The sequence below is a fragment of the Vidua macroura genome, chromosome Z (assembly GCF_024509145.1).
Source record: "Vidua macroura isolate BioBank_ID:100142 chromosome Z, ASM2450914v1, whole genome shotgun sequence".
In the NCBI taxonomy this organism is placed as follows: Eukaryota; Metazoa; Chordata; class Aves; order Passeriformes; family Viduidae; genus Vidua; species Vidua macroura.
In genome coordinates, this window is record NC_071611.1 from 769,648 (window position 1) to 787,027 (window position 17,380).

General features: G+C 55.2%; 2 protein-coding genes across 3 annotated transcripts in view; both read right to left on the reverse strand.

The window, feature by feature from the left end:
* Window positions 1-203: 203 nt before the first annotated feature.
* ELAC1 (elaC ribonuclease Z 1) lies at window positions 204-4,138 on the reverse strand. Its single transcript, XM_054004372.1, is given in 4 exon segments — window positions 204-1,222; window positions 1,224-1,492; window positions 2,191-2,658; window positions 3,959-4,138. Coding segments are annotated over 4 exon segments (1,080 nt in total). The 5' UTR covers window positions 4,116-4,138; the 3' UTR covers window positions 204-1,036.
* Window positions 4,139-8,228: 4,090 nt separating this feature from the next.
* The window catches only part of ME2 (malic enzyme 2), a 42,639-nt gene continuing 33,487 nt past the window's right edge, over window positions 8,229-17,380 (reverse strand). Inside the window, exons 15-17 of one of the 2 annotated variants that reach the window (XR_008441285.1) lie at window positions 17,197-17,295; window positions 15,183-16,604; window positions 8,229-8,239 (exon numbers count right to left, since the gene is read on the reverse strand). Coding sequence is in view for 1 of the 2 variants with exons in the window: in XM_054003368.1 (XP_053859343.1) it covers window positions 16,455-16,604; window positions 17,197-17,295 (249 nt within the window). In the remaining variant the exon portion in view is untranslated. Of the gene's footprint in view, window positions 8,240-11,720; window positions 16,605-17,196; window positions 17,296-17,380 lie in introns of those variants that run through there. The other variant, XM_054003368.1, reaches the window with a different exon arrangement.

Below are 17,380 nucleotides of genomic sequence, written 5' to 3' on the forward strand. Positions count from 1 at the left end.
ACAGAGGCAGCACAGCTCCGTCCCTCCCGTCTGCAGTTCCACAGAGCTGACCGGGGCACGAAGGCGCTGCTGTTAACCTCAGTGGGCACCACCCCACCTGCCCCCTGCGCCCCCGCACAGCTCAGCCTGCCGGCACCGCCGTCCCCACCGCTCCACTGCCAGCCCTGAGCAATACTGAGTAAACCTTCCGTAGGAGCCTTCAGTGGGGAAAAAAATTACTATTTTTATTGTTATTATTGTTATTATTATTGTTGTTGTTATTGTTATTGTTATTTCACTTTCAAATATAGGACAAAAATCGGGATCTTGTTTATGAAGTCCTTGTTTTTCACTGTTTCATTGGGATCTCTGCGGTCACAAAATCCTCGTTTTTCACTTTTTCACTGGAATCTCATTAGGAAGTCCTTGTTTTTCACTGCTTCATTGCGATGTCCTTATGAAGTCCTCTTCTTTCACTGCTTCAGTGGGATCTCATTAGGAAGTCCTCGTTTTTCGCTGTTTCATTGAGATGTCCTTATGAAGTGCTCGTCTTTCACTGTTTCATTGGGATCTCTGTGGTCTCAAAGTCCTCGTTTTTCACTGTTTCATTGGGATCTCTGTGGTCTCAAAGTCCTTCTTTTTCACTGTTTCATTGGGATGTCCTTATGAAGTCCTCGTCTTTCACTGTTTCATTGGGATCTCATTAGGAAGTCCTTGTTTTTCACTGTTTCAGTGGGATCCCTGTGGTCACAAAGTCCTCATTTTTCACTGTTTCAGTGGGATCTCTGTGGTCTCAAAGTCCTCATTTTTCACTGTTTCATTGGGATGTCCTTATGAAGTGCTTGTTTTTCACTGTTTCATTGGGATCTCTGTGGTCACAAAGTCCTTGTCTTTCACTGTTTCATTGGGATCTCTGTGGTCACAAAGTCCTCGTCTTTCACTGTTTCACTGGGATGTCCTTATGAAGTCCTCGTTTTTCACTGTTTCATTGGGATGTCCTTATGAAGTCCTCGTTTTTCACTGTTTCAGTGGGATCTCATTATGAAGTCCTCGTCTTTCACTGTTTCAGTGGGACCTCGATGGTCATGAAGTCCTCGGCCAGCGTCACCTCCTGGCCAGCCAGCAGGGCCTCGGCCTGCCTCTGGAGCTCTCCGAGGTGTCCGCGGCCGTGCTCGGCGGGCCGGTACCGCTGGCTGAAGTGGGTCAGCACCAGCCTCTTGGCGCCGCAGCCCCGGGCGAACGCGCGCGGCCGCGGCGGGGGTGCTGTGCCCGCGCTCCCGCGCCGCGTCCCGCAGCTCGTCCCCCAGCGTGGCCTCGTGCACCAGCACGTCTGCCCCCCGGCACAGCCGCTCGGCCCCCGGCCCCACGGGCCCCGAGCAGTCGCCCAGGACGCAGACCTTCCTGCCGGGAACGGGCGCTCCCAGCACGTCCCCGGGACGCAGCGTCGCTCCGCTCTCCAGGACGACGGCGGCGCCGCTCTTCAGCTTCCCGTACAAGGGGCCTGGCTGGACTCCTGGCAGGTAAAGGTAAACAGCCCCTAAGTGCTGCACGAATCACCTCATTATAGCAGCGTCCGCTCTAAGGAGCACTGCTCGAGGTGTGCTGGACAGAAAGCTGACTCGCTGGAAAAAAAGCACAGCCTCAGTACGAAAATCGATTCGTATTTCAGATTTTTTTTTTTTTTTTTTTTTGGTACGAATTAAGAGCTTGTAACATTAGCAGGAAGCGGGTTTGAAGGATCAAAGTTCATCCTGCCGTGGGCAGGGACGCCTTCCACTGTCCCAGGGTGCTCCAGCCTGGGCTTGGGCACTTCCAGGGATGGGGCAGCCACAGGGAAACTGCTCAGGGAAACTATAGAGAAAAACCCCAGTTGTATTGCTCCTATTAAAGTAAAGAAAATCACGCAGGTACGCTGGCCGTGCGTTTTCCTGAAAGCCGCACTGAGCTGTTCAAACTCTGGCAGCTGAAGCTGTCAGCTGTCCCCAGCATGAAAATGGTCTGTGATATTCCCTGGCACCCGTGTTACACACCGGTCCAGGGTGCTGCCTGGGGGCCAGGTGCCAGGCAATTTCTGTCAGATGTCTTTGACAGAAAACGGAAAATTGAGTTAAAACTGGCTACAGAGAGAGACAGCAGCTCTGACTTGCTAGAACACGTAGGAAGGTGGTCGTAAAAGAGGTAAAAAGAGGAAAAATAAGTCAAAGTAGCTACCAAGGTCTTTCAGCTTCTGCACATTGAGCTTCCCAGGCCGGGGCTTCTCTTCCAGCACGAAGCCGAAGGAGGGCACGCGGTGGAAGAGGCGGAACGCTCTCACAACCAGCTGCTCATCCTCCAGCAGCAAGTAGGAGTCTTCTCCTGGATCCAGGTGCAGAACTCTCCCTGGAGGCGCCTGGGGAAGCGCCTCGCCTCGGTCCAAGCCAGAGAAGTCCCTAAATTCTTCTGGGGGGCACTGGTCCCGCGTGGGGACCAGCTCGTGGACGGCGTAGGGGAAGAGGAGCTGGGAGTGGGACAGCTCCAGGCTCCTCCAGAGGAAGCTCCGCAGCCCCAGGGGCCCGTAAATATCGATGGGCGCTTTGCTGGCCTCGGGGCTGCTCTGGAGGCTGAGCGTGCACAGCAGCCCAGGAAGTCCAAAAATGTGGTCGCCGTGAAGGTGAGTGATGAAAATCTTGGTAATTCTGGCTGTTGAATAGAACAGGAAAAGGCAAAGCCAGGAAAATAAACAATGCAACAACTCAGGAATGATCCGCTGTTCGGCAAGATGTTTGAAATAAGCGAGGAGGGAAATTAAAACCAGTGCTTAACAAACAAATCCCAAACCGAAAGGTATTTCTTCCCCCATCCCTGCAACACCAGGAAGGTTTTGGCCTGAGACGCCAAGAAAAGGCTGCAGAGATTCAAGGTTTAGCTCCTTCTAAGCCAAGCATTCTACAAGCAGGGAACGGGCCTGGCTGGTGACATCTGCCATGTGAAACGCAAAGAAGTGCTGGGAAGCATTTGAGCTTAAATCTTACAGGAAAACTAACGAGGAACGCAATGAGGAATTTGCATTGCTCCTCCTTTTGACTAGAGCCCATGAAATTAACAAAAATCAAAAATAAACCAAAACCAAACCAGCATGCAGTTTTGATTTCAGAGTTTTTTAAGAGGCAAGAACCCCACCACTGCTGACTGGTTTGTTTAAAACAAGAGGAAAAAAAAATCGCTCTGTAAATGTCTGGGCTTTCTTTCGTGCCTGGGCTGTCTCGCCCCAGCTGGGTCCTGCCCTTGCTGGGCCAGAAGAGCCCAGAACGCTCCCTCGGTGCAGACACACGTCCTTCAACCAGGCTGCCTCTGTCTCCTCTGCTGAGCTCCCACTTCCACACAGCCAGGCATTTCCTCCAGCACCTGCTGGGACCGAGCCACGGGAACGACAGAAACCCCTCCTTTTGTTTTAAGATGAACTCGGTAAACGATTTCATAGAAATTGCTCCATCTAACTGTCATTAAATTCCCTGATAGGTTTTGGAGGAGCAGGAGCTTGTCTTTCAGTTTGTAACTGACAGCTCATCTTCATTCCTTGGGAGACAGAAGTCAGCTCCTGCCACTGAGGACTGCGGAAGCACGGTGACAGTGAGGTGAGCTTTATTTCTGATTTATTTGGCAAAAGTTAAAAGTTACCCCCCATACACACAGCCTGGCTTGAAAAGAGACATTTACCCACAGGGAGGCTCACCGCAGGTCTGTCTAGAGCTGCCTCCAGACAAACAACAAACAAACCGTTCCTGTTCCAAGCTGCTCCGCGGGCCGCGTTTGACGTTGCCAAGCCCGACGACGAACTCGGCTTGCCCGTGGGAGGCAGCTCTCCGCCGAGGGGCGGTCAGAGATGGATGAATGCCGGGCAGGTTGGGCAGCTTCGCCCCCGGCAGCCCCGCGGGCGGGGACAGCGCCCCTCGCTCGGCCCTCCCCGAACCTCTCGCCGCCCCACGCGAAGGGCACGCACCTGCTCGGAGGCGGCTCCTCATGAGCTGCGTCTGCGTCCCCTCGCCGCAGTCGAAGAGCCAGCACTGCCCCTCCCGGCGCAGCAGCAGCGCCGCGGCCCCGCGGCCCGGGCTCGGGAAGGCGGAGCCCGTGCCCAGGAAGGTGAGCTCCAGAGACATCCCGGCGACACGGACCTGCCACACGGACCCTGTTACAGGGACTTGTGACACGGACCCTGTGACACGGACCTGTGACACGGACCTGCCACAGGGACCTGCCACACGGACCATGTTACAGGGACTTGTGACACGGACCCTGTGACACGGACCTGCCACACGGACCTGCCACACGGACCCTGTTACAGGGAACCTGTGACACGGACCCTGTCACACGGACCCTGTCACACGGACCTGTGACACGGACCTGCCACACGGACCCTGTGACACAGATCCTGTCACACAGACCCTGTCACACAGACCCTGTCACACGGACCCTGTCACACAGATCTGTCACACAGACCCTGTCACACACACCCTGTCACACGGACCTGTCACACAGATCTGTCACACAGACCCTGTCACACACACCCTGTCACACGGACCTGCCACACGGACCCTGTGACACAGACCTATCACACAGACCCTGTCACACAGACCCTGTCACACAGACCCTGTCACACACACCCTGTCACACGGACCTGCCACACAGACCCTGTCACACAGACCCTGTCACACAGACCTGTCACACAGACCCTGTCACACAAACCTGTCACACAGACCTGTCACACGGAACTGTCACACAGACCTGTCACACAGACCCTGTCACACAGACCCTGTCACACAGACCTGTCACACAGACCCTGTCACACGGAACTGTCACACAGACCCTGTCACACAGACCCTGTCACACAGACCTGTCACACAGACCCTGTCACACAGACCCTGTCACACGGACCTGTCACACAGACCCTGTCACACGGAACTGTCACACAGACCCTGTCACACAGACCCTGTCACACAGACCTGTCACACAGACCTGTCACACACACCCTGTCACACAGACCCTGTCACACAGACCCTGTCACACAGACCTGTCACACGGAACTGTCACACAGACCTGTCACACAGACCTGTCACACAGACCCTGTCACACGGACCTGTCACACAGACCCTGTCACACACACCCTGTCACACAGACCCTGTGACACAGACCCTGTGACTCCGACCTGTCACACGGACCTGTCACACAGACCATGTGACACAGACCTGTGACACGGACCTGTCACACAGACCTGTCACACAGACCTGTCACACAGACCCTGTCACACAGACCCTGTCACACAGACCTGTCACACAAACCTGTCACACAGACCTGTCACACACACCCTGTCACACAGACCTGTCACACGGAACTGTCACACAGACCTGTCACACAGACCCTGTCACACAGACCTGTCACACGGACCCTGTCACACAGACCTGTCACACAGACCTGTCACACGGAACTGTCACACAGACCTGTCACACAGACCCTGTCACACAGACCCTGTCACACAGACCTGTCACACGGAACTGTCACACAGACCCTGTCACACAGACCCTGTCACACAGACCTGTCACACGGAACTGTCACACAGACCTGTCACACAGACCTGTCACACAGACCCTGTCACACAGACCTGTCACACGGAACTGTCACACAGACCCTGTCACACAGACCTGTCACACGGAACTGTCACACAGACCTGTCACACAGACCCTGTCACACAGACCTGTCACACGGAACTGTCACACAGACCCTGTCACACAGACCCTGTCACACAGACCTGTCACACAGACCTGTCACACAGATCTGTCACACAGACCCTGTCACACAGACCCTGTGACACAGACCTGTCACACAGACCTGTCACACGGACCTGTCACACAGACCCTGTCACACAGACCTGTCACACAAACCTGTCACACAGACCTGTCACACGGACCTGTCACACAGACCTGTCACACAGACCCTGTCACACAGACCTGTCACACGGACCTGTCACACAAACCTGTCACACACACCCTGTCACACAGACCTGTCACACAGACCCTGTGACACAGACCTGTCACACAGACCCTGTCACACAGACCCTGTCAGACAGACCCTGTCACACAGACCTGTCACACAGACCTGTCACACGGACCTGTCACACAGACCTGTCACACGGACCTGTCACACAGACCTGTCACACAGACCTGTCACACAGACCTGTCACACAGACCTGTCACACACACCCTGTCACACGGACCTGTCACACAGACCCTGTCACACAGATCTGTCACACAGACCTGTCACACAAACCTGTCACACAGACCTGTCACACAGACCTGTCACACAGACCCTGTCACACACACCCTGTCACACAAACCTGTCACACACACCCTGTCACACAGACCCTGTCACACAGACCTGTCACACAGACCCTGTCACACAGACCCTGTCACACAGACCTGTCACACAGACCCTGTCACACAGACCCTGTCACACAGACCTGTCACACAGACCCTGTCACACAGACCTGTCACACAGACCTGTCACACAGACCTGTCCACGGACCTGTCACACAGACCTGTCACACACACCCTGTCACACAGACCTGTCACACAGACCCTGTCACACAGACCCTGTGACTCAGACCTGTCCCACAGACCCTGTCACACAGACCCTGTCACACAGACCTGTCACACACACCCTGTCACACAGACCTGTCACACAGACCTGTCACACAGACCCTGTCACACAGATCTGTCACACACACCCTGTCACACAGACCCTGTCACACAGACCTGTCACACAGACCCTGTGACACAGACCTGTCACACGGACCTGTCACACAGACCCTGTCACACAGACCTGTCACACAGACCTGTCACACGGACCTGTCACACAGACCCTGTCACACAGACCTGTCACACAGACCTGTCACACGGAACTGTCACACAGACCCTGTCACACAGACCTGTCACACACACCCTGTCACACAGACCTGTCACACAGACCTGTCACACAGACCCTGTCACACAGACCTGTCACACAGACCTGTCACACAGACCCTGTCACACAGACCTGTCACACAGACCTGTCACACAGACCCTGTCACACAGACCTGTCACACACAACCCTGTCACACAGACCCTGTCACACAGACCTGTCACACAGATCTGTCACACAGACCCTGTGACACAGACCTGTCACACAGACCTGTCACACGGACCTGTCACACAGACCCTGTCACACAGACCTGTCACACAGACCTGTCACACAGATCTGTCACACAGACCCTGTGACACAGACCTGTCACACAGACCTGTCACACGGACCCTGTCACACAGACCCTGTCACACAGACCTGTCACACACACCCTGTCACACAGACCTGTCACACACACCCTGTGACACAGACCCTGTGACACAGACCCTGTCACACAGACCTGTCACACACACCCTGTGACACAGACCCTGTGACACAGACCTGTCACACAGACCCTGTCACACAGACCCTGTGACTCAGACCTGTCACACAGACCTGTCACACAGACCCTGTCACACAGACCTGTCACACAGACCCTGTCACACAGACCTGTCACACGGACCTGTCACACAGACCCTGTCACACAGACCTGTCACACAGACCTGTCACACGGACCTGTCACACAGACCCTGTCACACAGACCCTGTGACTCAGACCTGTCACACAGACCTGTCACACGGACCTGTCACACAGACCCTGTCACACAGACCCTGTGACACAGACCCTGTGACACAGACCTGTCACACAGACCCTGTCACACAGACCCTGTGACACAGACCTGTCACACAGACCCTGTCACACAGACCTGTCACACACACCCTGTCACACAGACCCTGTCACACAGACCTGTCACACAGACCTGTCACACAGATCTGTCACACAGACCCTGTGACACAGACCTGTCACACAGACCTGTCACACGGACCCTGTCACACAGACCCTGTCACACACACCCTGTCACACACACCCTGTTACACAGACCCTGTCACACAGATCTGTCACACACACCCTGTCACACACACCCTGTCACACACACCCTGTCACACAGACCTGTCACACAGATCTGTCACACGGACCCTGTCACACAGATCTGTTACACAGACCTGTCACACGGACCCTGTCACACAGATCTGTCACACAGACCCTGTCACACAAACCTGTCACACAGATCTGTCACACAGACCGCAGCTGCGGGGGACACTTGCTGTGACAGGGACACACCCGGGCACGGCTGGAGCTGGGCCAGGGAAGGTCAGGCTGGATTTTGGGAAAGGCTCTTCCCCAGAGGGTGCTGGCACTGCCCAGGCTCCCCAGGGAATGGGCAGGGCCCCGAGGCTGCCAGAGCTCCAGGAGCCTTTGGACAGCGCTGCCAGGGATGCACAGGGTGGGATTGTTGGGGGTCTGTGTGGGGCAGGAGCTGGGCTGGGTGATCCGTGGGGGTCCCTTCCAGCTCAGGGTGTTCTGTGATTCGATGTATTTATGCAGGGAAACCAACAAACATTTTTGTTTGTAGTGAAGGCATCCTCCACAGTTCAGTGTGAGGATAAAACTCCCTTTCCCTTAAAACATCAAAGTAAAACCTGCCTAGGGCAGGATATGACTTTCAGACAACACGTTATTCACAAGCAGAGATTTCCTTCTTATGTCGCTGGCAGATTGCAAACGCACAGCCCGAGCACAAGGCCTGTGTGGATTGCCAGAGAAAACAGCCCTATCCAGTTGGAACAGCCCTAAGCCCTAACCCCACCATTATTTGTTTCCTCTGATCTCTGTTTAAATGTTGAGCTTTCCTGCGTGAGCCTTCCCTCTAGGAGCTCTTCAGGATGAGTTTCAGCGAACAGTCTCTGCTGACATTTAAACGCCATTCCCGGAGTTCAGGAGCTGGCAGCCTGGAGATGGGAGCCTGGGAACTCCCCCCAGAGCAACTCCAGAGCCCACGAGAGGCAGGGGTGACCCGAGAGCACAGGCCAGGGACACCTGTTTCACCCCAAATACCTGCGATAGTGCCTGGATGAGGAGCCTGGCCGCTCTGCAGGGCCGGACAGCCTTTGGACAGCAGTGCCCACATGGACAACCCACTGCCCTCTCACCTCATGGAGTGGGCTTCCTCCAGCCCTAGCCTTCCCAGAATTTGCCCCTGCCTTCTTTTCAGAAGAATTTAAAACTCCAGCTGCGTTAACATTTTCAGCTATCTTTCAAAGTAATTCCTCGAGTTCAGTAGTTTTTAGAGGCGCTCCCACAACATTCCAGTTTTTCTCCCCTGGGAGGGCGGGCAGGCCCTGGCCCAGGGTGCCCAGAGCAGCTGTGGCTGCCCCTGCATCCCTGGAAGTGTCCCAGGCCAGGCTGGACAGAGCTTGGAGCAGCCTGGGACAGTGGGAGGTGTCCCTGCCCGTGGCAGGGGTGGCACTGGATGGGCTTTGAGGTCCCTCCAACCCAAACCATTCCAGGATTCTGGAATCCCAAAAGAAAGCACTCTCTTGCCAGGAGGGCTAGCAGGGTCCTCCCAAGCACGCCACGGTGCAGCCTGACCTTGGGGGCTCGGGGGGAGCCACCATTCATGTCCACCTCAAACCAAAATGTGGAAACAAACGCTTTGCAAATGCGAGTGTTTGCAATTTCCTTTTCCTCTGTGTAAAATCATGGAATCATACAATAATTGAATGCTTTGGGTTGGAAGGAACCTTGAAAATACTTGCATTCCAACCTCCCTGCCACGGCAGGGACACCTTTCCTGGGCCGGGGCCTGCCCGCAATTCCCAGTTCCCAATCTCCCACCTGTCCCTGCCCTCTGGCAGTGGAAGCCATTGCCTGTGTGCTGTCCCTGCAGGCCTTGTCCCCAGTCCCTGTGCAGCTCTCCCGGAGCCCCTTGAGGCCCTGGCAGGGGCTCTGAGCTCTCCCGGAGCCTCTCCAGGCACCGCCGGACCGAGCTCCCCTCAGCCGCCCCCGGCTCCGCCCGCGCTTCCCGGCCCGGGCTCGGGGCGTGCGGGGCACTCTGTGGGGTCAGGCGGGGACACGGGGACACGAGGATGGGCTATCGGGGCCTGGCCGCGCTCCCGACCCGCCCCAGCCCCCCGGCCCGCTCCCGGTTGCGGCCAGGGCCCGGTGCCCGCCCGCTCCGGCCTTACCTCCCCGGGCGGCGTCAGCGGGGCCGGCGGCGGCGGGGGCGGGGCCGGCAGGGACGGGCCGCGCTGCGGGAGCGGAGGGAGCGGAGGGAGCGGGGAATCGCTCCTTGGAACTGGCCCCGTCGGGAAAGGCCGGGGCTGGAGCTGCGCCCGGGCCAGGGCAGCCCCCGGGATCCACCCAGGCTGGGGATGAGCAGAGGGAGCAGCCCCGGGAGAAGGAGCTGGGGGTGCTGTGGGTGAGAGCTGGACCTGCCCCAGCCTGAACCCCCCTGCCCGGGGCTGATCCCCCAGCGTGGGCAGCAGGGCAGGGGGGATTCTGCCCCTGTGCCCCTGTGCTCAGCTGAGAGCCCACCTGCAGAGCTGCCCCAGCCCTGGCTCCAACAGCACAAGGACGTGGAGCTGCTGGAGCCAGCCCAGAGGAGGCCCCGGAGCTGCTGCCAGGGCTGGAGCCCCTCTGCTCTGGAGCCAGCCTGGCACAGCTGGGGCTGTTCAGCTGCACAAGAGAAGGCTCCAGGGAGAGCTCAGAGCCCCTGCCAGGGCCTCAAGGGGCTCCAGGAGAGCTGCACAGGGGCTGGGGACAAGGCATGCAGGGACAGCACACAGGCAATGGCTTCCCCTGCCAGAGGGCAGGCACAGGTGGGAGATTGGGAACTGGGAATTGCTGGCTGGGAGGGTGGGCAGGCCCTGGCACAGGGTGCCCAGAGCAGCTGTGGCTGCCCCTGGATCCCTGGCAGTGCCCAAGGCCAGGCTGGATGGGGCTTGGATTAGCCTGGGACAGTGGGAGGTGTCCCTGCCCATGGCAGGAGATGGGATGGGATGGGCTTTAAGGTTCCTTTCAATCCAAAGCATCCCAGTGTCCTCTGATTTGAGACATTTTGCACCTGTGGGGCTGCACGCCTTTGGGGCTGTGTTCCCATGGCCACATTTACGGGGTCGCCCTCGCGGCCCAGAGCGTTCCCCCTGTGCTGGCACTGCCAGCCTTGTCCTGCTCTGGAGCCACCATCGGGAACGGACCCTGAGGGGCTGGAACGGAGCTGGGAAGGGACTGGAGCCCCAGGAGAGGCTGAGGGAGCTGGGAAAGGGCTCAGCCTGGAGAAAAGGAGGCTCAGGGGGGACCTTGTGGCTCTGCACAGCTCCTGACAGGAGGGGACAGCCGGGGGGGTCGGGCTCTGCTCCAGGGAACAGGGACAGGAGGAGAGGGAACGGCCTCAGGCTGGGCCAGGGCAGGCTCAGGGTGGCCACCAGCAGGAATTTCCCCATGGAAAGGGTCAGGAACTGGAACTGCCTGGGGAGGTTTGGAGTGGCCATCCCTGGAGGAGTCCGAGGCCAGGCTGGACAGGGCTTGGAGCCACCTGGGACAGTGGAAGGTGTCCCTGCCCATGGCAGGGGGTGAGACTGGATGGTCGTTTAGGTTCCCTTCCAACTCAAACCATCCTCTGAATCCATGATTCTAGGAAAAGACTTTAAAGATCATCACATTCAACCATTTACAAAGCCCCTTGGCAAAAGGACTTTTCCCAGTCTTAGACAGATCAAACATTTTTGGTTTTGTTTGGGTTTTTTTTCAGAATAAAAAGCATCAGGTACGACTTAGGCAAAGGGAATGCATTTTACTAAGAAAATAGAAGACTAAAACACACATTTCAATAGAGTTACAACGTTATAAAGTAGGAAGAAACCCCAACCACTTCACATTTTACATACAGTTTTAGTTTCAGCTGAGCAATGACCCTCCCAGGCACAGCCAGCCCCGCACGGATCAGGCCGGAACTGTTCTCACAAGCGCCCCAGCAGGCTCACATTGATTTGCATAAGGTAGATATGTTTAAGATAGGAAATAAATGCAGATTGTTTTGCTGTTTTGTTGACAAAGCAGCCATCTTTAGTGCTGAGAGCAGTTTCATTCCCGTGAGGAAGGGTCTGGCTGAAGAACGGATGAGCCGAAGCCGAGGGAAGGCGGAGAGCCGCGCCCGGGCTGGCGCCAGCCCCGCGCGTTTCGGGGAGCACGAGCAGGCGGCTCGGGGCTGCAGCAGCAGCAGCAGCAGCAGCAGGGTGCGCTGACAGAACCTCCTCCTGGCCCCGCTGCAGCCGCGGCTGAGCCCTGCCATCCCCACGGAGAACGGGAGGCACAGGGGGGAAGCGCTCGGAGCCCTGCTGGATCGCGCTGTCCCGGCGGGAGCACACGGGGCAGGGCAGGCGCACACGGAGTTAGGTGCGCCTTCAGCAGCCGCTGAACGGCTTCGCTCGGATTTTCAGCTGCCAGAGCTTTGCTCTGCACCTCCTGCCGCCGTGTAGCGCCCGCGGCTGCCAGGGAGCGGGGCGTCGTCCGCAGCGCAGAAACGCCAGCGGTTTCCCCAGCAGGAAGCGCTCGCAGCGGGGCAGCCCCGGCTGGTTCTCACGCCGCTCTGAGCCGCAGGGCAGCAGCTCGGCTCTGCCCCTCCGCAGCCAGCCCCAGCGAACAAAAGCAGCCGGGACGGCGGGGCCGGAGTCAGCTGAACCGAAAACCTGGGTGGGAGCTGTGCAACAGTGATCCCCGCTCTCCCACAGGAACAGTCTCCGCGGAGGGCTGCTAAGGAGAAACTAAAAATTGTATCGTTCATCTTCGCAGGTACTACCGGAGGAGTGTGACAGAGTTACTTTATCCCCATAAAACAGCGTGCTGCAAACAACAGTACAAGAGGAAGACACGCACCGACCACAGGAAACCCGTTACACGCCACTCTGCAGGTAAAGTGTCACTTGGTTTGAAGCTTGGAAAACGAACACAACAGATCAGGATGCATCACTGTCCACAAACGTAACCGAGTCACAATGGGGGTTTAAAATGTATCAGACACAACATTTCTGTCCTCTCCTCCTACACGGCACCTCGGCACCTGGGCAGAGGCTTCAGGAACACACAAACCTTTGCAACATGTTTTGAACAAAACCACGGGTAATTCATAAAGAAAGGCTGTGCTTCATTAGGTGCCTTCACACTCCTACAGGTTGCTGCCAAGAGGCTCAGTCCTGCTCCTGCTGATTTTAAGGAAGAAAGGATTGGACAAACCCTGGAAAAGACTGAGCTCAGGGAAGTTCCTGATCCTCTCAGAAGGGTTCTGCATACCCCAAGGAGACATGGAAGACAGTCCTTTTATAAAATCATTTGGAGGGCAAGTCACGGGGGCTGTGTGACAAGCTACAACACTGGTGGTCCTTTAGGTGACGTATTTTTTTAACTTACACTATGTAACATGACAAAATGCATCCTGGTGACACCTGTTTCCCTTTGCATACTGTCTAAGAGAATTTTCTGTACAGATAAAGACCAGTAAGTATTTTGAATAAAGCAGCGAACAGAAAAAATCATGTTAAGTAGAATATGAAAAAGGAAACTGGTTCCTTACTAGCCAGCAAGATTAGCAGTTGTAATTAGTTCAAGGATTAATTGTACCTGAAGGAAAACTGAACATGAATCTGTGTATCTTAAAACTCTACGTATCAAAAAGAAATAATTCTGGAGAAGATGAAAGAGAGAGTGAAACGGACTCAAAACTCTGTGAGCTGACGGGTTACCTGCTGCCAACAGGAAACAATGGCTGGGAGGGAAAATCCCACCATGTCCACACTGCAAGCCACAGAGGATGCAGAGAGCCTGACAGACAGCGCCCAGGAGGGCGTGCCTGGCTCAGGTCGGGCTGGCACCACCCGGCCGGGACGGGGGCAGAGCCAGCCAGACCTCCAGCACACCCCGGGGCTGTTCCTGACACAGCTCTCTCAGGGACTGGCTTTTCCCCCACCTCCGCAGCGGGATTTCCAGAAGAATGACTACGTGGGAACGCTTGTGCTTGGGAAAATCCCGCTGCCAGCCAGCTCCCAGCAATCCCTGCCGGCACCTGCCGGGACAGCAGGGCCAAGGAATGCTCAGAACCGCGTCCTCCTCAGCCTGACGGGTGCAGGAGCTCCCTCGGGGAACGGGATCGCTCCTGCCCGGAGCAGGGCCCTGCTGCTCGGAGGGAACGCAGCTTCCCCAAGCTACAGCTTTTCCTGAGTGCTGCCAAGGGCCACTGGCTGTGGACAACAGCCGCAGTCCCTGGAAACAAAACCATCAGACTGAAGGGGTGGGCACGGATCCTTACTTCCTCAGGCAGAGCTCCCCTGCCTCTGTGATCGCTCTCAGCTGGGACACGAGATCAGTGCACTTTGGGTGCTTTTGTTACTCATCTGTCTAACTGGCTGCTGGCAGAAGGGAGGAAGCGTGTGTTCCCAGCGCTCCGGCATCCAGTGACGCAGAACTCCACTGGCACAATACAACAGGCTTCAGATAGAGCTGGATTTTCAGAAGGCAAAAATAATTCATACCTTGAATAAATAATTTCTTTTTTTCAGTGAGATCACTAATTTAAATACGATACAAACAAGGCATAGCAAAAATAGATGAAAAAAAAGAACTCTTTGTAAAAACGTCCTACGTGTGTGTCGGTGTCTTTTGTACATTCACGTGCAAAGTGCAAGCTCCTGCCCATGTGCGTGTCAGCACTCAGCAGTGAAGCACTTCGAGCCCCACCACACAACACTTTACCACAGCTCGAACGCCACAGTTTTTTCCCCACATCACTCTTTTCTGTGTTTATATAATCAGTCTTCTTTCCCCACACAGGCAGCACCTTCCCAAAGTTTACTGTTCTTTGCATGAACATAATTTTAGAGCCTGTAGGTGCCTAAGGGGGTACGGAGACCGTTTTCCCTGCTCTGTTCTGGCCTGTTCTGTGGAGACCGCATGTTCCTGTGTAACTGAGGATACCAGAGCAGTGCTTGCCATGGGTGAATTCTGAGCAAGCTCTACTTTGTCTCTTTGCATGATGCCTGCCAGTGCAGCACTGCTGGCACATCCGTCTGTCTATTTACTCCTGTCCTTTTTCTGCCTTGCTGCAGCAGAGCGGGGCAGCCGGAATCTTTATTCCTGTTCCTGACCCCCGGCTGTTCCCGCTGCAGGGAGCACACGTGGGGCAGCCACAGCCTGTGGCCATCACTGGGCGTCCCTGCGGAGTGACCCGGGCACCTGCAGCAAACGTGCAGCACTACCCCTGGCAAGGAGAAGCTCAGCTGGGAACTTCTGCTGTCACACAGGAACTCGGACGGACGAGGCCTGTAAGCGGAGTAAGCTGGAGCGCTCAGTAGAGGGCTTGCAGCGTCTTTTGGCTCCAGTACTCACACGGAGCAGAGCGCACGGGACCAAGAGCTCAGGAAACATTCAGTCAGGCTGGGGTCAGTAGCTGCCTGACAGCATTCCTGCTCCAGCCTCATCAGCTGCCTGCGGGGTGCTGGCTCCGAGTGAGCCCGCTCCGGAGCTTTCGAGTGCGCAGTGTCGTGAACATCACGCACGAGTCTTTTTGTGAGAGGTGCAAGGGAGAAAACAACCTGACTTAGATAAAACAGAACCTTAAAAAAATTTAAAAATTAAGATCCTTTGGTACATCATTTTGCAGTCCACTGCTTAAAATCTCCTTGCAAAATCTCTAAAAAGATTTCCATAAATTACTTCAGGTCCTACTTCTACCAGATAAAATTTATCCTGCAACAGCACGGCTTTGTTTTTAAAAGCTATTAAGTGATTAGTATTGTTTTCAGGCTTCCCAAGGACAGTTTGAACTAGCTCACATTTTTCCTGAGAACGAATTTCATGGAGTGATGAAAACAAAGCTGCAAACTTTGCTGCAGACTCCACAGGTGTACACTTGCTGCTCCTCAAGGAAACAGCAGCCAATGCCACAAGGATGCCTGGGCACGGGCATCTTTAAACATTAAACAAAACAGAAGGCCCATCAGACTCTTGAAGTTGTCTTTAACTGCCCTTTTGCTTTTTCTATGGCAAGCGGTCTCCCTTGATGTCACAGCTAATGCAGTGACACAACACTGGAACAATTAGAAGACTGATTATTAAAGGCAGAAATAATAAATCATTCTGGAGATCAGCAGAGATGAGAGAGCTACAGTTCATCATCAAACACATGTAGCTAAAATATCATTAATGGAATTCTTCCGTGTGGTGCTGGCTGTAAGCCAGAAATGCAATGTTACAATTTAAATTAATTTTGGCAGGCTCTCTCATCCCTGTGGCAGATGCCATCATCCGTACAGTTTATCAGGTACTTGGGAGGAATCAGGTGAAAAACAGGGTGTAAGGGTGGGGGGGGAAAAAACAAACAAACAAACAAACAAACAAAAGGCAACGAAATGAGCGCAAATAAATTAGAGGAGTCAAAGATCATGATTACAGTTGGTCTGAGGAGGGGATCCCTGCAGAGTAGGAGGTGCTGCCTGAGGAGCGGGCGCGGGGCTGCGTCACTGCACCTTGGACTCGGGCCAGTCGTACACGTCGGGCATGAAGGACTCGTACTCGTAGGTCCAGACCTTGGAGCGGATGTAGCGGTTCTTGTCGGCCGGCTCGGGGTAGTGGAAGGCCATGTTGTTGGCGTACAGGAACTCCATCACCTGCGGAGGGAACGCCGCCGGCGCTGAGCCCGCGGCAGCGCGCGGGCGCACGGCCGCAGGGGAACGCACACGCGCTGAATGGAGCCTCCTGGAACCAGAGAATGGGGCCGTCCTTGCGGACAGAAAAGCTGGTTTGCCAGAAGGAAGAAGGAGCAGAGAGGCTGCTGGCTGATGAAGGGGCGTGTGCTTGCCCCGTGGGCAAAGCAGAGCTACCCATCAAACAACGCGTGACTGCGCAGACCAAGGTAAGGAATATAAGCAATGCTTAGAAGCACAATAAAGGGCTTTTGCTTGATTCACATTGAATCTGCAGAGTCCTCTGTCTCCTCGGCACCTCAGTGTCTTTACATGGCTTAGATGGGATCTCAAAGCTGAGTTTCAGGAATCAGAGGGGCGTAATTTTGGCCCGTCGTGGCTGCCAAGCTGAAGCACCCAACAATGGGAACATTTTTATACGATTCTCTTACTGCAGGCACAAAGAACTGGGTGTTGCCCAAGCACCTCATATTCCAGGGTCACACTGTGCAACTCAGCAGGTTAATGTACACATAAACCACTTTTACTGCAGTGCAATTTTGTATTTCATACTCACCTTGACAGCAATATAAATAGAAACTTCCCTGATATTGGACAGTGGAGGATAAAGTCTTCCTTGGGCAAGCTCTTCATCTGTCAACTGTTCTGCCAATGCCTGAGTCAGAGAGACAAACACTTTTTATTTACTGCACCCCAAATGTGAGTAATAACAGGCCAGAACACCTGAGAGAATGAAGTTG